Source organism: Triturus cristatus, chromosome 8 (genome assembly GCF_964204655.1).
Source record: "Triturus cristatus chromosome 8, aTriCri1.1, whole genome shotgun sequence".
Taxonomy (NCBI): domain Eukaryota; kingdom Metazoa; phylum Chordata; class Amphibia; order Caudata; family Salamandridae; genus Triturus; species Triturus cristatus.
This window is the reverse complement of record NC_140591.1, coordinates 584,154,467-584,176,337: the sequence shown is the minus strand read 5'-3', so window position 1 is coordinate 584,176,337 and position 21,871 is coordinate 584,154,467. Positions and strand designations below refer to the sequence as shown.

General features: G+C 51.8%; 1 protein-coding gene across 3 annotated transcripts in view; it reads right to left on the bottom strand.

Moving 5' to 3' along the window:
• The window catches only part of PIBF1 (progesterone immunomodulatory binding factor 1), an 848,309-nt gene that overhangs the window by 736,536 nt on the left and 89,902 nt on the right, over window positions 1-21,871 (bottom strand). For all 3 annotated transcript variants that reach the window (XM_085622002.1, XM_085622001.1, XM_085622003.1), the window contains exon 4: window positions 9,813-10,011. In XM_085622002.1, the coding sequence (XP_085478128.1) occupies window positions 9,813-10,011 (199 nt within the window). The remainder of the gene's footprint in view (window positions 1-9,812; window positions 10,012-21,871) is intronic.

The following is a 21,871-nucleotide window of genomic DNA, read 5'->3' as shown; positions in this document are numbered from 1 at the left end:
AATTGTTGCTTCTGATAAAATGGGCCTGTATCCTGAAGTGCTCGAAAAACCAAACAAAAGGGATTTAAAAAGTATTCGCTTTTTTACAGGCAACCAGTGAAGTTTTTTTATTGAGCTCGAGATGGAAGCAAATTCCGGAGTTCCCGTGAGCAGCCTGGCAGCTGAATTCTGGAGCATCTGAAGTTTTTGTAAAACTGCGCTCATGAATACTTAAGTAGAGGCTGTTACAATAGTCAAGTCTTGACATAATAAAGGCCGTAACCACTGTACGCTTGCAGTCAGCCGGCAGAAGGGGCAGCATTTTCCTCAAGGTCCTGAGGGTATAAGAGATAGCAGAGACCACGGCATTTACTTGATCACGCATGTCAAGATGTTCGTCCAGCACCACCCCCAGGTTCTTAACTTTTCTGGAGGGTACTGGAAGAGTCCCCATGGCCTCTGGCCACCAACTAGAAGTCCAGAGATTAACGTTGTTCCCAAACCGAATCACCTCCGTTTTGCCAGCATTCAATTTCAAACAGTTCTGCAACATCCAATCTCCCACTGCCCCATACAGTCATGAAGCCTCTCACCCGTTGCCTTCTCCTGACCTGGTTGCAAGGAGATGACAATTTGGGTGTCATCGGCATAAGATGTTAGGCCGAAGGATTCAATCAGGGGGGCCAAAGAGGAAACGTATACATTAAAAAGAGTAGGGCTCAGGGAGGACCCCTGAGGCACCCCACAAGGGAGAAAGGTTTGGAAACAAACTCGCCCAATGAGACAGTCTGGCATCTGTCTGAGAGGTAGGAATTAAGGAGAGACCAAGCTTTATCTCTCACTCCGCAACCCCATAGACGATCCATCAATCCACCATGATGGACCGTATCAAAGGCAGCGGAGAGATCAAGCAGGATCAGCACCGCCATTCCTCCCTGGTCCAGCCCTTTCCTAATCTTATCCATGGATTAAAGGAGGGCGGTTTCAGTACTGTGACCTTCTCTGAACCCAAATTGGGTGGGATCCAAGACCTTAGCTTCACATACGTAAGAACTCAATTTAGTATTCATGTATTTTTCCTCCAATTTGGATGGCAAAGGGAGGCATGAAATGGGGCAGAAACTGCTTGGGTCTTTACTATCTAGGCTAGGTTTTTTTAAAAAGCCCTTCGGAGAACATGGCATTAAAAAGAGTTGTATGCGTCCCGGCTAACGGTTCAGAAGCCAATTTTGCAATTGCTACTGGACACGGATCGTAGGGTGAGCCTGATCTAGCAGATACGAGAAGCTTAAATGTGTCTGGGTAGGATATTGGAGGGAAACTATCCATGCTAAGTTTTAGTCCAGGCCCTGCCTCAACGTCATGGTACAAATCCACTGATATACTACCGACAGGGTCCTTAAAAGTGCTATAAATAGCTTCCACTTTGGATTGAAAGAACGTAGCCATTTCTTCACAGAGAGCCTGGCTGGTTGAAATAATTGCAGGTGGTGGATATGCAAGCCTAGTAACAACTTTATATAGTTCCTTAGACGAGTTTCTAGCTAATTTAAGATGTGACAGGCATCCTCTATCCAAGCAGTGTAGGCAACAGAAGCTTCCTCCACCTGCAAGGGCAGAGAAACCAGAGTCGAAAATAGCAGCTCAGTAAGTTCTTTCTCTCCTACCTTATTCCAGGCTCTAATCTCCTTTGTTTTCCTAGAAGAGGGATCCCTACCCTGGCCTTCTTGAATGGCCAACTCAAACATAATGGCCGCATGATCAGACCAGGGAAGAGGTAATACATTTGCAATAGAAAGAAATAGGGAATTTGAAAAAATCCCATCTAACGTGTGCCCTGCCAAGTGAGTAGGGTTGGAGCGGTCCGGATCTTCCCCGGCTACCAGCACGAAGGTCACTCCGCAAATAGTGCACTTGCTTGGCTGATTGAGACCTGCCTGGTAGGGTGGAACGTGCTTGTACTGTCGCCCAGGTCTGTCTATTGGCAGGGGTGTGGCCTGGGAGAGGAGGGGAGTTGCTTTTAGTGGAATGGCACTGGGGGGGTTCTTGAGGGGTTCCTGTTGGGTTGCTCACACTTGACAGGGGGAGAGCCGGGAGGGCTGTGGGTCTCTTGTGTCGGCTCACGCTTCACTATCCAAGATGGCAAGGTTGACTGTTCTGCTTGTTTGGATGGGGACTAGTTTTAGGGTGCCTGTCCTGGGGTGTGGGAGTTTGGGGCGTTGGGATCCTGGGGGAGGGGAGGGTGGGACCAAGCATGTCACAGCAAGAGGTGTACTGAGCAGTGATTACAGTGCTGTGTTATGGCTGCCACCGTAGGCATTAAGTGTATATCGTGGAATATTAGGGGGATGCACACCATGACTCGACGGTATACGATTCATGCTTATCAGTGACGGCTGGGGGTGCAGATAGCCTTGTTGCAGGAAACGCACCTGGACAAGCAGGAGGGGCTAGCACTGCAACGGCGATGGAGAGGGCAGATGTTGTGTACCACATACTCGGCATATGCACGGGGCGTGTTGGTTTGGATCCGAGCAGGGGTGCAGTTTCAGAGCACTGGGCAGATGATAGACCCGGATGGTCACTATGTGGTGGTTGCGGGGCGGCTAGACGGTAGGGAGATTGTTTTAGGTAGTATCTATGCTCCAAACTCAGACCAGTCCTCCTTTTTTGCACGCCTTTCTGGCAAACTGGCTCCCTGGCTGACGGGCTCGGTGCTGCTGGGTGGCGACTTTAATTGTATTACTGATGTCTCGCTGGATCGTTCCCATCCTCCTCTCCCGGACTCTCCGGTCCATCGGTTGGCTAAAGTGCGACAGGAGTGACAGCAACAGTGGAGGCTGACGGATACCTGGAGAGCGCATCACCCGGCTGATAGGGATTATTCCTACATCTCGTCATTACATGCCTTACATGTCCGGTTGGACTCGATCCTTAGCTCCCCAGATGTCCACGGGGCAATGGTCCATAGTGAATATTTAGCTAGGACGGCGTCGGATCATAATCCTCTGTTGACAGTCTTGCATTGGCTGCGGGATCGTCCCGCCATCCCCACCTGGCGACTTTGTCCGGACACCTTAGAGGACCCGGTGTTCCCGGATACTATTGGGTCGGCTATTGATGACTATTTTCGACTTTACGCCGGAACAGCATCGTCTAGGGGGATGGAATGGGATGCGTTCAAGGCAGTAATTCGGGGGCGATGTATAGGCGAGGTGGTGGGAACCTGCAGAGTGTTGCTCGATGAGGTGCAGAAGGCAGAGCAGCGGCTGCGCGAGGAGGAGAGGGAGCGCCCGGAACGCCCGGACAGACATGCAGGGCTGCTTGAGGCACAAGAGGCTTTTGCAGTGCAACTTGAGAGGCTGAGATGCTTTGATTACAAGGCATACACAGATAAGGCGCATGTGGAGCGGGATAAGGCGGGGCGCTCCTAGCTTGGCTGGCTAACCCGGCGCATAGGGGCACACAGATACTGGAGCTGAGGGGACCGGGAGGGGAGGCATTTCTCACCCAGAATCGCATTAATACTTGTTTCCTGCATTATTATGCGGAGTTATATCGAAGCAGATTGGGACCTGGGACGCCGGGTGATGAGGATTTCTTGTCTAAAGCGGAGTTGCCACGCCTGGAGGCTGCCACCTTCGAGGTGCTGGGCCGTGATATTGAAGTAGGTGAGGTACGTAGTGCCATAAAGCGCATGGCCAGGACTAAAACGCCGAGGACAGACGGGCTCCCCGTTGAATTTTTTGCAGCTTATATGGATGCTATTGCTCCCCATTTGGTGGCACTCTATAACACGGCGCGTCGGGAGGGTGTCCTCCCTGCTTCCACGCGAGAGGCTCTCATAGTCACCCTTCTCGAGCCGGGCAAGCCTGCCTGGGATCGTTCATCCTATAGGCCCCTAGCGATGCTCAATCTCGATTACAAGATTTTAAGCAGCATCTTTGCCAGTCGTTTGATGCCTCATATGACGGCGTTGGTTCATGTGGACCAAGCTGGGTTTATTCCCTCTCGCAATACTGCGATGAATGTACGCAGACTCCTATGCATTTTGGGGTCCAACTCCTATGATAAGGAAGAAGCTTGTATTTTTGTGGTTGATATCGAGAAAGCTTTCGATAGCCTGGAGTAGCCCTACCTTTTTAATGTATTGCGAAAGTTTGGATTGGGAGAAAACTTTGTGCAGTGGACGGCGCTGCTTTACAGTGCTTCCACTGCACGGGTACGGACGGGGGGGGGGGGGGGGGGTCTGATTTCTGGCGCCTGTACGGTCGCTCGGGGAACAAGACAGGGCTGCCCGCTATCCCCCTTATTGTTTGCCCTGGCAATAGAACCCATGGCGGCACATGCTAGGACAGGGCAGTATTTCCCAGGGCTCGTAGTGGAGGGAAGAGTACACCACATAACGCTGTATGCAGATGATCTCCTTTGTTTCTGCCAGATACTGGGGATGCGTTACGGGGAGCGCAAGTCTTGCTGGAGACCTTGGGGAGGGTGGCGGGCCTCAGGGTGAATTGGAATAAGTCCTGTCTGTTCCCTGTCAGAACGGGAGAGCGGAATCGGTCGAGGGTGGGGGATGTCTTGTGGGAGTCCAGGTGTTTACCATATTTGGGGACACAAATTTATCATGACCCCGCTGACCTGCTGGAGGGTAATGTGGGGAGGGCAGTGCGGGGAGCAAAGTCCTGCTTTGATTTTTGGGGGACCCTTCCGCTGTCGGTGGCTAGTAGGGTTGCTTTGGTGAAAATGATCATCTTGCCTAGGTTTCTTTATTATTTTGGGACCCTCCCCGGCTGGATTCCGAGCAGGCTCTTTACACAGCTGAACACTTTGATTACAGGGTTTCTTTAGGGAACTGGCCGAAGGAGGGTGGCGTTGGCTACCCTGCAAAGGCCCAGGGCGAAGGGGGGCCTTGCGCTGCCGGACTTTGAGGCTTACTATCATGCTGCGCAACTTCAGTGGTTCACGAAATGGGTGGCGGGTCACATTAGGCAGCCAGAGGAACAGGACGGATCGGACCCAAGTTGGCACCTTCTGTCTTGTGCTGCTGCGGGCGCCACTGATAGGTACCATCCTGCCGCCGGAGTTGGGAATGATCCGACACTGTTGGGCACGACTGATCAGGAGGGCACAGGGGGGGACCCCTTATGCTCCTGAGATCCCGTTGCGGATGTGCGAAGTGTTGCCACATGGGGGGAGACTGGAGTCAGCTGCTGGCCTGGGAGGGAGCGGGAGTCACGGCCATAGGTGATCTCTATGAGGACAGTGGTCTTCTTCCCTTTCAAGACCTCTGTGAGGGCCATGATCTACCGCGGGGGATTTTCTTTTGCATGCTGCGCTGTCTGCAGCCATTAGGAAGCAATGGCGCAGTGGGCTGGTGGAGCCAGATACGTCGCTCTCTTGCCAATATGTAGTGCTGGCGGCAGGCACTTTTAAAGCGGTGACCTGCCTTTATCGTCGGATCACGAGCGGCATGCGCAAACCGCTGACTGCGCTGCGTCTCAAGTGGGAGGCGGATCTAGGGGAACCCATTGCAGAAAAGTCTTGGGAGGCGATTGTGGAGCTGCCGTGGAAATGTTCTCGGAATGCAAGGTTCCAACTCATCCAATTTTATATCTTCCATAGGGCCTATCTCACCCCCGGTAAAATTGTTGAGTACGTTGGGGGGGGTCGGGTGATTGCCCCCGTTGCGCTCAGGGTGGGGCGAACCTTCTGCACATGCTCTGGGACTGCCTGCGGGTGGGAGACTTTTGGCGAGAGGTGATGACTAGTCTGCTGACTGTGACAGAGAGAGAGCTAGTGATGTCGCCTGGACTCTGCTTGTTGCATTGGTTCCTGCACACCACCAAGACTAAGGTTACTAGCCGGTTTATAGACCTGGGGTTGATCCTGGCTAAGCGAGAACTTACCTCCCATTGGAAAGCGAGGCAGAATCCTAGTTTGGTGCGTTGGAACAGGGAGATGGTGAAGTGGGCCGAGAGTGAAGGGAACTATAGGTTACAGATGGCCCGGCGTAGTGGCAGTGAGAAGTCTCAGGAAATGGCGCAAGCATGGGTGGCACTCCTGGAGTTGCTCAAACACCCTCCGGACGATGGTGCGGGGAGTTCTGAGGAGAGGGGCGTGGCAGGGGACACTTGAGCGACTCTTCACCGCAGGAGGGAGTGTGGAGCGGGGGAGACGCCTGGGTCATGGGTTCAGGAGAGGTGATGTTTCCCGATGTTCTTGTCCGACTCATTGCTGTGTCCTATGTGGTGGGGAGTGGGGGAGGTGGACTGCGAGGTACATCTGGCCGAGTGAATAACTTAGTGGCTGGCGACATGCTTGGGTGGGTGGTTGGGGAGGGGTTTTGATGGGGACGTTTTTGAGTAGGAACGGGGAGAGAGTGCATTGGATGGTACATGTACGGCGGGCAGCAGGGTAATGTGGATATTTTATGGAATGTTAGATATGGGTCTAGGCTGCGATTGTTGGGCTGTTGATGATACTTCCTTTTGATTGACTTTACATGAAACTTAATAAAAGTCTGTTTAAATTTTTTTAGCATTGAGTGAATGCTTGGTGGAATGGTGCTGTCTTAATTCCTGAGAGGAGTATACATGGAATTGAACATTATGAGTGGCCCCTGGGCCTGGATGCGTGCGGACGGGCGCAGATGGGCTTTCCTTTTGGCGTGCCTTCAGCGTGCCGGCAGTGCGTCTACTGCGCGCGTCTACTGCGCTCCCGCGCTGCGACCGGCATTAATGGCCGGTAGCAGCCTAGTCTCCTCCCCACGCCTTCCGTGATTGGCTGCCCCAAGGGGGTGTGACCAGGAAGCAGCTGGGAGGCTGAGACTCCGCTAACACTCACACAGTAGCGGTAACGTTGGTATTTTAAAAATACATCAAATTCATACAGTTTTAAAAGTTTAAAATAGTAGCAGTGTTTTAAAAATAGAATTACTGGCCCACAGGGCAGCGGCACAGTCCTAGAGTGTCCAATCTAGGTGTGTCTAATCCCATCATTCAAAGAATAACTGGGATTTTGACAAACATTTTTTTAAGCTACTATAAGAAACATTTAAGACAAAAGCTTTCAGAATGAAAGCACTGTAACTACTAATATTTTGGGACATTAGGAAAATCGCAAAAGGGTTATTATCTTGCATACAGAAAACATACACAAAATGGAATTTGTATTAAAAATCCAACAATTGGGGGAGACTTCAACACCACAATGGACGCATCGATGGATAGACCACCCCCCCCAGGGACCCAGACAGGCCGGGCTTTAAACTGTTAGAATTTACTGAGGCGACTGGCCAGACAGGTGAGAGGTGAGAGTACACGTTTCTCTCGGGGGTGCATGGCAGTCTCTCCAGAATTGACTACATACTAACACTGGCAACCGGTGTTGAAAAGGTGGGAGAGGGCACGCACCTCCCGAGGGGCATATCAGACCACTCGCCGGTATTAATCACATACATCTCACACTCCCCGGGTAGAAGACACATATTCCCACTGCACCCTGGCTATCTTAAGCACCCCAAAATTGGGAAGGAACTACTCAAAACCACAAAGTAAATATTTTGTTGAAAATGAACACACAGCGACACTATGGGAGGCTTACAAAACAGTGATAAGGGGGCAGGCCATATGCCTAATCGCCAACCATAAGTGGGAAAAAAGACAACATATTGAGTCTCTGGAAAAAGGAGTATCTGAGGCTGAGGCAGACCATGCGGTAGACGCAGGAGACCTCACGACAGATAGGTTTCAATTAGCCCAACAAGAATACAAAGCATACGCCTGGGAAGAGGCGAAAGCCAAGCATACGCACACCCAGAATATCATATACGAGATAGGAGATAAGGCAGGAAAGCTACTAGCATGGCTTGATAAAAAGGAAAAGGCAGGCAGATGGGTGGCGAAGCTCCGGACACAAACAGGTAAACTTACTTCAGATCCACAAGAAATAGTTGAGACGTTAGCGGCACATTTCCAGAAAGTACACACGCCCATTACAACGGGCACGGTGGAGGACAATATAGAATTCCTCAAAGACATACGAATTCCCTCGCTTGCGCCAGATGACGTACAGGGTCTAGAAGCAGAGCTTACCAGTGATGAACCACAGCGAGCGGTTGGAGCTTTACACTCAGGCAAGGCCTTCGGCGCATGGGTTTTGGCCCAAACTTTTGTGCATGGGTGGAACTCCTATATACGAAGCCACTGGCCCATGTGGTGGTAAATGGCCGTATCTCAACAGATTTTTCACTGGGGAGGGGGACGAGGCAGGGCTGCCCTCTGTCACCGTTACTTTTTGCACTGGGCTGGAGCCCTTGGCGGCATGGATCCGTCAAGATCTGGTTATTCCGGGCCTACGGTGGGCAATGGGATGGGAAGACCGCATCTTGTTATATGGGGACGATATCCTTCTTTATTTGACTACCCCTGCACGCTCCATAAATTGCCTGCTAGATATCTGCGCAGTGTACGAACGCGCCTCAGGCTACACGATAAATTGGGCGAAATCCCTTCTTTACGCGTTACACGGTCCCGTGCCAAAACTCCCACGACACTGCACCATTCAAATTGCGACCGAAGGATTCAAGTACTTAGGTATATATCACACATACACATACCCGCTTCATGGCCGAAAATCTTACAAAACCGCTTAAAAAGCTCCACAGTGATGTCAAACTCTGGCGCTCATGGGAACATCATACAATAAAAAACGACGACCCCCTCTTACAGGCCCTACGGCACACACGGTACAAATTTGGTTCGAGACACAGCGCGCACTGGGATGGGAAGGGGTAATTACACAGGCTACCCCTATATGGGACACACAGCGACTAGATAAATTGAGCAATACAAAAGGTTTCCGGCAATGGGACCTAATAGGTATTTCAAAAGTATTTCAAAAGTAGGAGATATTTAGAAAAAAGGGGCGATCATTCCATTTGACCAACTACAAGGAACATACGGGTCAGCACAGACAGAGAGATTTAGATATATGCAGGTGAAACATGCACTACAGAATGTCCTGCTACGAGGCACACAGCTGTCGGAAGCCTCGCCACTAGAGGATAGGCTTCTCACAGATTATTTACACAAGAAAGCCATTTCCTTAGTGTACCGGAAAATAGTAAACAACCAACAAGATCCCATGATATCCCTTAAAGAACAATGGGAGGGAGAGATGGGGCCCCTGGAAGAGGCAGACTGGCAGGAAGCATATACACACCATTTGGAGGTGTCCCATCATTAAGTCACACTTAGAAGCAATCATGTACACGATCTCACAGGTCACGGGGATAGAGGTCCTCCCGGAACCGAAATGCTGCCTTATTAATATATGGGAACCTACAGACCTCAATCAGTCGGACCAGAACTGGGTAACATGCGGCGAGACATTAGCGAAACGAAATATAGCTCTCAACTGGGGATCCGGGCAGTCCCCAACCCTGCGGAAATGGTGCCAAGATATGGATACCACAATGGTAATTGAGAAAGCAGTCTATGTCCACAGGGGATGCCCCAAAAAGTGGACCTGAAAATGGAATGCCTATCGTGGCAACATATGTGAGCCCCCCCGGGAGGATGCTGGGTCTAATGTTAGCGACTAATTCGAGATTATAATGAGAAAACTGTGTAATGTGCGACAAATCTACTTGGGTCTGTACCTTAATGGTACACTGATAACGAACATAGGAATGTCAAAGAAGAAATGTGACAATATGCAATGTGTGTAACAGCATTAATTATGAGATATGATATTATAAATATGAACATGTACCGTTTTTGTACGTTGTAAAATAAAAACAAATTGATAAAAATCCAACAATCACTCACAGACACATATTCAGGTATGGAAAGCTGTTCATCGGGGAGCGTCTTGAGTTCCTCATAGTGATCCGCTGTCAGCTCCAGATCACGCAAAGTACGACGGATATCACCTGCCCGATTCCTTAATTGCTGATTTGTTTCTTCCAACTGTTTTTGTCTCATCAAAATGGTTTCCATTTCTTGTTTCATTAGTTCTTGATGTTTTCTGCGTCACAAAAAAGGTGTGTATAAATATTAACTGATAATAATCAACAGCTGTAATGAGTGTTAGCTCAAGATTGCATTCAAGCACGCAAGTATTTAAAAACAAAAACAAACCTCTCACTGTCCTGTCCCCTTTATCACTATATGTGTCTTCACCACGATTTACCTCTGACAGTTTGGTTTCCTACTTTTGGGATCTGAAGGCTTTACAAACAGCCCCCAACAGTCTCAGTTAAGCAATGCTGCAAATACCTTTGTAATATGTATTCAACGTCATGGTAAACATTTGACTAACCTCGAAGGATGAAAGTTTGTGTCTGTCCAGAGGATTATGAACTTTAGTTGCAGCTTCAACACTAACCCACTGGGCAATCTAAATTGTTTTGAGAAAACTAAGGCTGTGTGTTATGTACTGCGAAATCCCTTGCCAGTCTGAAAAGATGGAGGAGAAAAATGCCAGCAGAGTGAGTCACCGTACGCAAATAAAGCAAGTGTTGCAAATTTCAGGAATGTGTTTATATAGGGTTTGTCCACACAGATTGGCAGTTTTAAAGGATTGTACAAAAAGGTTTTATTTTTTACCTAGTTCAATATTAGGCAGTTCACCAACCTCAGGGGTAGAATGGTAAGTCTGCCATAGTGGGATTCAAACTGTTGAGCTGATGGTTACAGAAGGACTGCAACAGGGAGCACTTAACTCACAATCATTAGCTTAATCATTTTACGGATCAGACTGGATTTAAAAGAAAATCATACACTTGGACCAATACAGAGAGACTAGGCCAGTGAAATCCACTATATGCATACTTCCCACTGTTTGATTTAGGATGACTAGAGATGAACTTTAGAAGCTTAAAAAAAATATATATGTTCTTGACAATGGAAGATGTGAAAACTAAAGTGCAAGCAACCCCTTTTTCTGAGGACCCAAAATATATTCCAAACTTTTGTGCACCTCTTTCAAAAGTGCTGGGCGATTTTCGGGGGACGCTAGACCTGCAGGACTGCAATGTCTGGGTCTGAGGGTCCGGTGGCAGACTGTGTTGGGACATGGTGTACAGTTCCTCTAGACTGGGGTCCTTCTGGGCATGGAACACTGTGATTTCTTGACAGAGTGGGGAAGGACCAGCTGGTGTCTGACCATATAGCGGTCAGGTGATTGGTAGTGGGAGCATAGGGACATGCTCACCTGGTCACTTGACCACCTGTAGAAACAGTATATGCAGACATATGGGTGATTTGCTGACTAGGAGGGGCCATAGCTTTACACTCCTCCCATGTTCCCAGGGCCTGGCTTCGGAAGAACTGTACCTTGGAAGCAGCAGGCCTGGTCTGTGCTGGTAACTGAAGGTGCTATGACTGCGAAGCCCAGCCACTGTTGCGCAGGGGACACGGCATAGAATCAATGTACTGTAGTAGATAGGAACAAGGTCTTTAATCTCTCCCCTGCGTTCAAGTGAGGATCAACAGGTGGTAATCCTGCTGATCTCTCCTATGAAGACATGGAAGCAACCCGCACGTGAAGAAGTCTAAATCTAAAACAGGGCCAGCAGATTACAAGCGCTGTAACACCACAAAATGGTCAGGCCCCTGTCCTCTGAAGAAACAAGGACAGCGTGGCTGAGGTTCCCTACTGGAACTCTCAAAGCAGACAGCTGTTAAGTGTACAGTACTTGCGATACATAGGAAGGCACACTGCTGCAAGTAAGAGATTACGTCTCATCCGTCTTGCTGCACAGACGAATACTAAACTCTAAAATATAATTTGCTTAGATGTAGCCAAGCTTTATACTCTGTTTCTTGCCAAAATAATTTGGGCGTTTGGATCCTTGAAGGATTGTAAGGACCAACTCTACATGGGCAAAGGCAATAATGACAAACCTGTGCAGTAGTACAAGACAGACAAGTATCCAAATGCTATAAATAGAGTACAGGACAACACCAGTAGAGCCTGCAGATGTGAAAATCTGGGGCCTCAATTAGGTCGGCTCTAGGCAATCCAGATTTTAAGGACATTAGAAAAAAAGATCAACTCAATATAAAATCAAGTATACCTGCTTAGAGCAGTTTTGAGAAAAATAGTAAGAGGACACAGGTAGTAAGGCAGCAGTAGAATACATTACAGAAGGTCTGGGGAGAACGGGATACCACAAAATGACAGGAGGCTAGGCTCCAAGATACAAAGGGACAATAAGACACAACAACCATCAGCTAGCAGGATTCTTTGAGAAAGCCAGCAACCATGGGCTGAACTCTTCTGGAAAAGAGGATTCAAAACTACTAACAGCCCAACGAGACCATCATCCTTCTTTTCAATTGAAAGAGTCTGTAAAGCTCTAGCACCAAGTCAAAACTGTGGCACAGAGCCAGTAGTGCAATGCTACTGAATTTCCACAACAATTATGCATTCTACACTAGGGCGGCAAGCAAAGTCACCATCCTTTGAAGGTACCCCAGTGATGATTATTCTGCACCACACCCAGCAGGTGTAGAGAATGTAAAAATGTTTTGCTGCAGTCAAAAGGAAACTAGGAACTCAACCAGGCTAGAAAGAGTAACGATGGAAGGTTGCACTTCCTCACAGAAGCAGACGATTGACTTGAAAGTGAAGATATGTACGGCCCTTAATATTAGACGCCTACACAATGTGATGGTACGTAGGGAGTATATTGACGAAGGCGCGGTGGTGTTGTCTCTCGGTGCTTCAATGGCATTCGACTCAACAGACTGGCCGTATCTGTTCGTAGTCCCGGAAAATGTAGGACTGGGCCCTAAATTTATAGCCTGGGTGAAGCTACTGTACACTGATGTGTTGGGACAAGTAAGGGTCAACAGCTACACGTCCCGGACATTTAGGTTAAAAAGAGGTACTAGACAGGGGTGTCCACTATCCCCGCTGATATTCTCTCTCCTGTTGGAACCCCTAGCGGTATGGGTGCGCCGAGATGTTATGGGGCGGGGGATGCGATGGGAAGTTGATGCGGAGGATCGTATATCCCTGTATGCTGACGACATACTGTTATATCTAGCCTCCCCGTACAAGTCTATACACGTAGTGCTTGATATATTCACAAACTTTGGGAAATATTCTGGTTATGCGATTAACTGGCATAAGTCTATATTGTTCATGCTGCGGGGCCAGGTCCCCGACTTCCGGTTAACTGCACCATAGCGGAGGAGGGGTTTCGATATTTGGGGGTCTTTGTCACTTCGGATCCGGTTCTTTTTTACAGCTCCAATTTAGCTCCCCCATTGGCTAGACTATGCGCTGACGTGAAGCACTGGAGGTCCCTGCCTCTTTCACTGTTGGGTCTAGCTGCCCTCTTTAAAATGTTGGCTCTCCCTCGTTTTCTATACATTCTCCATAATTGCCCGCACAGAGTCCCTGACTCTTATTTTAAAGCAGCAGAGGGCGAAATCCGCACGTTGTTGTGGGATGGGAAGGCCCCCAGGGTGGCAATGAAGAAACTAACAAAAGGCTGGTATGATGGAGGCATAGCATTGCCTGACTTGCAACTCTATTATTGGGCGGCGCAGTTGGTGACTATTAACCACTGGCTATATCACCACCACCCCCCCTGATGACCCGGCATACATTCTCGATAGGTTTCAAACTGATCGCTCTGGTTACTTAGGGGCCTTATACTCCAGTGATAGGAAGAATAAAAGGAAATTCTTTGGACCCACCCAACATACACTAGAAATATGCCGCATAGCAAATTCTCGTCTGGGATGGGCGGGCGTCCTTTCTGGAGCGACGCCACTATGGTATACACAGAAGCTGGGCATGCTGTGCTATCAGCCTGGGTTCGACAAATGGAACCTCATAGGAATCTCAGCAGTAAAGGACCTGGTTAAAAAGGGTTCTGTGCTTACATCTGGAGACCTTCAGAGCCAATATCACCTGGCTCAGGGAGAAATATACAGATATTTGCAAATAAAACACGCTATTCAGGCTGCGTTTCCGACCCTTAAAGACATACCGGAGTCGTCCCCACTGGAAGACCGTTTGCTGGATGGGCCTCTACTCTCCAAAGCGATATCTCTCACATATAAAAAGTTAAGTAATAACCTGCCAGACACCTTTCCAAAGCTCAGAGAGCGATGGCAGGATGACCTAGGCCCGATAAGCGACGAGGATTGGCAACTAGCTCTCATGTCCCCCAGGGAAGCGGCTATCACACTTAAATTTAATCAATCAATCAATCAATCAAAATACTTGTAAAGCGCTCTACTTACCCGTGAGGGTCTCAAGGTGCTGAGGGGTGGGGGTGCCGCTACTGCTCAAAGAGCCAGGTCTTGAGGAGTCTTCTGAAGGTGAGCAGGTCTTGGGTAAGCCGTAGGTGGGTGGGGAGGAAGTTCCAGGTCTTGGCGGCGAGGAAGGAGAAGGATCTGCCGCCGGAGGTCATTCGTTGGATGCGGGGGATAGTGGCGAGGCCGGTGGAGAGGAGCTGGCGGGTGGGGGTGTAAAAGCTGAGTCTGCTGTTCAGGTAGGCTGGTCCGGTGTTGTGGAGTGCTTTGTGTGTGTGGGTGAGGAGCTTGAAGGTGATCCTCTTTGTCAACAGGGTGCCAGTGTAGATCTCTCAGGTGGGGGCTTGTTGGACCTGTCAGCCCTAGGGTGGTCTCCCCTTCTATTTTTTTTTTTTTTTTTTTTAAACCGTTTATTACAAAATTCAAAAAACATACAAAGATGGGCCTACAACCTTCAGGCCGGCCGCTAGCAAACAAGAGGAGCATGTGATACAAACAATAGCGCGCATGCCGCGGCAAAGGGAAATGCACAGGAGTTAGAAGCGGTGGTAGCCACACCATCCGGGCCCACATAACGGTTTCATTTTAATATAAATAACAACAAAAGAACAAATCCACAAGGCAACCCACAATCGGAAACAGCAGCATGTGCTCCCCTAGCGGGGGGGACCCTACCAATCCTTAGGAGTAGCAAGGGGGGTAAAAAGGTCAAGACTGGGATCAGGTGGACTCAGTGCCCGGGACCGGGGAGATAAACTGGCTAAGGGGACGGAGCCGGTGACGGATCGGGCAATAACGGCGGGGTACAGATTCCCCCGCGGTAGGCGTTCCAGGGGCCCCATACGTTCACCCATGTCCCAGGCTTACCTCTCGCAACATACACCACCTTTTCCCGAAACATGCACCAATCCATGTTATCCTTCCATGCCGAGACAGTCGGCGACCTCTGGGAACCCCACAGTTGAGCAATGTCGCGTTTGGCCACCATATATCCCAGAGTCACCCACCGCGTCTGCGGCACAGAGTAGTCGGTTGGCTCCCACACATTCAACAGGCATCTCCTCGCTTCGGGCAGCAGCGACACACGCGTAACCACCCGTAGGACCTCATGCACACCACGCCAGAATCGCTCCACCTCCGGGCATTCCCACAAAATATGGAGAAAGGTCCCCAAAGAACCACACCCACGCTTACACAACCCGTCCACAGCATATCCCATACGCAGTAGCCTTGGCCCCGTAACATAGACCCTATGGAGTATCTTGAGCTGGACGAAAAGAAGGCGGGCCGGTATGGCCACCTCTTTCGGGGAGGCCACCGCCGATACCCAGTCCTCGTCATCCAGCTCCAATCCATCGGCCACCCATGCCTCACGAAGGTTAGTCAGCAGTCCCGAGCGATCATTGATAAGTTTTTTATAGATTAATGAAATCGTGCTGTCCGGTACATGTCCATCTAGCACTCTATCCTCCAGAGGGGAATACTCCGGGATGGAGGCAACGTCCGGGAATACGGAGCATAGCGCATGAAGGATCTGCATATACCGAAAGTACTCCCTGTCCTGCAACTGGAATTCTGTCCGTAGCATCTCGAACGTTTTGAGTCCCCCCCCTTGTCCAGAGATCACCCACCCTGCTGATGCCTATCATGTCCCACTTTTCAAAGCCCTTCGAGGTCCACAGGGAGCCCAACTGCTCAGATGCGTATAGTGGAGACGCCCGGGTCAAACGACCTTTCCACCCCATCGCCACATTAGCCGCGTGCCACACTCGTACCATGACACGTGTGGGGCCCGTCAGACGTGCGTCAAGCGAGCTGGAGTAAAGCGCTCGGTTATAATCACCACCCGGCAGTAACATCTTATCCATTTCAAAGGCCGGGTTTAGAGCGGGCCCGTACAGGCCGTGATTAATCGCAGCCAGCTGGGAGGCCCAATAATACCGTTTGATATCCGGGAGGGCGATCCCCCCCGTCATACCACGGGAGCGTCAGCTTCGCCAGGGCGATACGCGGTCTACCTTCCCAGAACAGTCGGCGCTGCAAACTCTCCACCTCGCGAAAGTAGCGCGCCGGGACGACGTCCATTGTGTTCTGCAGAGCGTACAGGAAACGCGGCAGCGACATCATCTTAAACAATGCCGCCCGGCCGAGCGGCGAGAGCGGCAAGCGCCTCCAACGCGCAACATCCTCCTTCAGGCGCTGGAGGGGGGGGAAGCAAGTTCTGACTATATCGGGCCTCCGCGTCCAGGGTAATGAAGACACCCAGGTACCGGAATCCCCGCGGGGCGATCTGGATAGGACAGCCCCGCGGAAGGATAGGGTCCTCCCCAGAGAGAACATAGACGCACGATTTAGCCCAGTTGATGACAAAGCCGGAGTTAAGACCAAATGAATGCAATACATCAACCAGTACTATCAGTGATTTACGTGGGGAAGCCAGGTACAGGAGAATATCGTCAGCGTATAGAGATACGCGGTCCTCATACTCGGGGGTCCAGCGGAGACCACGAATAGAAGGTTCCCACCGCAGCCACTCCGCCAGGGGCTCCAAGGCGAGCGCGAAAAGGAGCGGCGATAACGGGCAGCCCTGCCGCGTGCCCCTGCCCAGCTCGAACGAAGCCGACACTCTACCGTTCACCACGACCTGCGCCAGCGGGCCAGAGGACAACAATTTTACCCAACTGATGAATCCTGGGCCAAACCCAAACTTCGCGAGCGTCGCCCAAATATAAGGCCATTCAAGTGTGTCAAACACCATAGTGGCGTCCAAGGACGCCAAAATGGCGGGCTCTCGTATGAACGGGACACGTGCGAGCACCCCATGCAAACGCCGCAGGTTAAGCGCTGTATTGCGATGAGGGATGAAGCCGGACTGATCCTGGTGAATCAAGTCACACACTACACTACGCCGACCAGCCGATTGGCCAACACCTTGGCGAGGATTTTGGGCTCTGCATTCAAAAACGAAATAGGCCGATAGGATGTAACCCGGTCCCGTGGCCTCCCCTCCTTATGGATAACCACGATAGTAGCTAGACGCTGGTCTAGCGGGAGGGAACCCGCCGAGTGGGCCGCGAGGAACATAGCACGGAGATGCGGTGCCAGCATATCCGGTCGCAGTTTATACAACTCGATGGGAAGACCATTAGGACCCATGGCCTTGCCGGAAGCGACCGAACATATGGCGAGGGCAATTTCCTCGGAAGTTGGAGCAGCGTCCAACGACACTCTGTCCTCCTCCGAAAGGGAAGGCAGCGCGATATCCCTGAGCAGGGCGTGAGAATCCTCTTCAGAGCGGGAGGACACCGGGGAATACACCCCACGGAAATAGTCTGCAAAGCAGGAGACAATTTCTTCTGGTTCAGTGACACACACACCATTCTGTTTCTCAATCAACGGGACAACTCGACTCGCTCTCTCCTTTTTGTCCAGCCATGCAATCAGTTTACCAGCCTTATCACCCACATCATACAGTCTCCCCTGTTGCTCTCTACTGAGGCCCCTGGCCGCCTCCGTGACGAGGGCCTTATAAGCCGCTTGCTTGAGTCGGAGAACATGTAATTTGTCATCCGTCCCCCACATTCTAGATCACCCTCCAACTCGGTTATCTCAGCTTCAACACGAGTCACCTCCTCCCGCTCGCGCCTCCGGGAATGGGAAATAAGGGACAAGGCCTCTCCCCTGAGTACCGTCTTGAACGCCTCCCACAATGAGATCGCCGATGACACAGACCCCACATTCTCGTCAAAGTAGCGCTTAAGGGATTTAACCAGCTCTGTGCGAATGGTGGGGTCACGCAGGTACCAGGGATTAATCGGGACCACCCTACCCTCTCCCCTCGAAAGAATATCAAAGTGCGGGGAGTGGTCCGAAATACCCCGTGCCAAATGGCGCACCTCCCCTATCCTCCCAACGTGCGCCGCCGGAACCAGGACATAATCTAGCCGTGAGAGACTACCATGAGCCCCTGAATGGAAGGTGTACTGTAGCTGCGTGGGATGTTTCAAACGCCAACAATCCACCAGCCCCAAGGTATCCAAGAGGCCAGACAACCATGCCTGGGCACGGGGGAGATCCCTAGGGGGGTGACGATCCACAGTTCCGGAAACCATAGCATTAAAATCCCCCCCCACCACTAGAATCCCCTCCGGAAGGCCAAGGAGGAGGCGCCCCAGATCCGCAAAGGTGGTCGTCTGCAGCCCCGGCGGGACATAAACAGACACGAAAACGACTACTCTGCCCTCCATTCTACCCACCAAAACCGTGTAACGTCCCCTGTCGTCATGGTGCACCTCATCAATCTCCAACGGGAGCGAGTTCTTAACCATAATGCCCACACCCCTTGAACCAGACGTGAAGCCCGAATGGGCCACAAGGCGGTAGCCCCGTCGGTTCATGGCACAAAAGGAGTTGCCAATGAGGTGCGTCTCCTGCAGAAAAACTATATTGGGCGAAATTCGCTTCAAGAACTGCAGGACCACACCTCGTTTTATCCTGTCCCCCAATCCATTAACATTCCAGGACAACAGACTCAGTCCCCTACCCCCCATCATAAACAGAAGCCATCACTCGTCCCCCAGAGAGCACTTCAGAAATGACACAACGATGCTTTTGCCTTGTGGTAGAAACGAACAACACCCCACCCCAACCCACCCACCCCAACAAAACTCCCCCCTCCCTGCACCCCTGCATGAGCCCAGACAGCCCCCCCAACTTGCAGTGTGCCTGTCGCCCCTATATAGTGAAACTAGCTAGACCCCCTAGAGGAGGAAAGAGTACCCCTTCTAGACCCCACACAACCTCCACGGGAGGGGAAAGAACAAAGACAGAAGCTTGGTCTAAAGTGGCATCATAGTCGTCCAGAGTGAGGCCCAATATCAACCCCTCAGTCCCGATCCAGTGGGCCGTCTCCTCCCGCTGCCCCCCCCCCACCATCTCGAGCACTACCCCCAGACAGAGTGTCCAGCCAGTCCCCGGCCGCTTCGGGACGATCAAAAAAGTGCGTGCGACCATCCACCTCTACCCGCAGCTTGGCCGGGAAGAGCATGGCGTATTTTAAGTTCATGTCCCGGAGCCGGCGCTTAACACCCAGGAAACTCAGTCTCTGTTTCTGGACCGCTTGAGTGAAATCGGGATAAAAGTTCACCTCCATATGTTCCAGCTTAATCGGCCCTTGCAGTCTGGAGGCTTGCAAGATCGCGTCCCTGTCCCGAAAGTTAAAAATCCGGGCAATGAGAGGCCGCGGAGGGGCTCCGACCTTCGGCCTTCCCCCGGGAACTCTGTGGGCCCTCTCCACGGCAAAGAATTTACTCAGTCCCCGAGGCTGGAGATGGGTAGCGATCAGGTCCTCTACAAAAAGATCCGCCGCCGCTTCCTCCCGTCCCTCGGGTACTCCGATGATGCGGATGTTATTCCTCTGGGCCCGACTCTCGGAATCTTCCAGGCGCCGATCCATAAGCGCACTCGCCTGACGAAGTCGGTGCACTTCCGTTTGGAGGGCCGCCACCTCAGTCGTGAGGCCCGACGCGGTGTGGGCCAAAGAATCGACCCGGTCGTTGGTCTTGGAGAGATCAGCCCTCACCAGGTTGACATCAACTAGGACCGCGTCGATTTTATGGGCTAAGGTGTCAAACCGCTGGCCCACCGAGGCCTTCATCTCAGCGATGGCGCCCATGACGTCTTGCAGAGTCAACTCTGTGAGCAAATCCGGGGCATCCGGGGGGCACTCAGAGGACTTGTGCGGTCCACCGGGAGATCCTTTCGGGAGGGTGTAGCGGTCCATGATGTTGGCCTGATGTGCGGCACCACGCCGGGTCGACTTGGCCTTCAACCGATCGCCATCTTGTTTCGTGGCCATCGTCGCGGGTCTCACACCCTCACCAGCCACGCAGTAAAAGGCAAGCAATCAAGGCCACGGGCTCCGGGGGGTCACCCCGGGACGGCGGAGCGGGCCACAGCAGGCAGGCAGGCTGGGTCACCCAGCGAGGCCACCCCAACACAAAGAGCGCCGCGATCCCACTTGCAAAGACGGCAAGGGGGCGCGAAAGTGAAAGTGAAAGTGCGGGGTACGCGACTCGCCAGGCCCAGCCCGCCGTTGTTGTTCACTTTGCCACCGGGCCGCCCCCAAACGCGAGTCCGGGGTCAGGAGCGAAGGAGGCCGCAAACTTCAATTGGTGCTCACTCCGGCACCCGAGGTCCGATTCGAAAACGGGAAACGGGTACCACCTCGGCTCAGGCTCACCGACACAGTCCCCTCAACCGATGCAGGATGAAGGCAGGATAAACGTAGGAGGTCGCGGAGGTCCTCGGGAGCCTCGCACCTACGCGGCCATCTTGGTTGCGCGCTAGGCTCCTCCCCTCCCCTTCTATTTTTGATCACGCCTCATTTTTTCCACCCTCATTTTTATGTTGGACTAGGTCTCCGGGCGCCTTTTCATTGCCAATCAGTGTTAAGGTGCAGGTGCTCCCTTCTCCCAAGATGGCTGCCACAGGCCCCTGCTACTGCAGAGTGGTCTTTCATAGTAGCACCCTAGCTGCCAGGAGCTGGCTGGAAACCCACAACAATGTTGCAACACCAGCCCGCCTTTTTTGTCCCATAGGTAGAATGGTGAAGCTCCTGGAATGTGCTGGAACCTTCTAGAAGGGAGGTGTGGTTTTTCTTTTGCCGCCTTGGCCAGAGGTCACCTGACCTAGGGCTACTTAAGTGAGGGAGGGAACTTTTTGTGGTGAGGTGGCCAGTGGGGTGAAGCAGAGCTGGAAGAATCCACCAGGAGTGTAGGCGGTAGGGCCTAGCCAGGGACTTATGCCTCTGAGAGTGACAGGATTTAGGTGCTGCCTCTTAAGTGAGTGAGGGACCCTGTGAAACCCACTGATCTTGCCCAGCAGTAGGAGGACCCAGAGAACCTCTGCCCAGCCTGACTAGGAAGGACCTAGTCGCCTTCTCCATCCCTACCCCCCTGTAACAGAACCCCTTAAGGGCGCCAGATACATCTGCGCCAACAAGACTTCATCTAACATCTGAGAACAGAGACTTATATGCCAAGCACTGAGACTGCGTGTCCAGATTGAACTCTAAAGCTTATATGCCAAGCACTGAGAATGCGTGTCCAGATTGAACTCTAAAGCTTATATGCCAAGCGCTGAGACTGCGTGTCCAGACTGACCCCCGAAGCCGTATGCAAAGCAGATTGAAGAGCCACCGGGGATCGACCAGGTATTAGCGCTGTGACCCCTGCGCTCCCTGACCTGGTCTGGGACCCCCGGCAGCGTGCTCCGCTGAGCGCGGAAACCCCATCCTTAACTTGAGCACCCCCCGGTGACGTGGAAGCCAGCGCGCTCACCGCCGCGGCCCGGAGGCCGGAAGAAGTGCCCTGCAGAGTCGCGAGGCCCGTGAGAAGCCCGGGGCCCCGCCGCTGCCGTCGCAGCTGTGTGAGAAGATGCGCGAGGCCTGGACCGAGTTTCCCCATCGTCGCTGGAGCGGACACCTTCCGACGCCGAGAACGAGGTAAGCCCGGAGGCTGGGATTGTCCCTGGTGCGCCCCCTACTGGTTGAGAGCCACACCGCACCCTCAGCCCGGGTCCCCTCTCCGTGGGAGATCCCCCCTGTCATC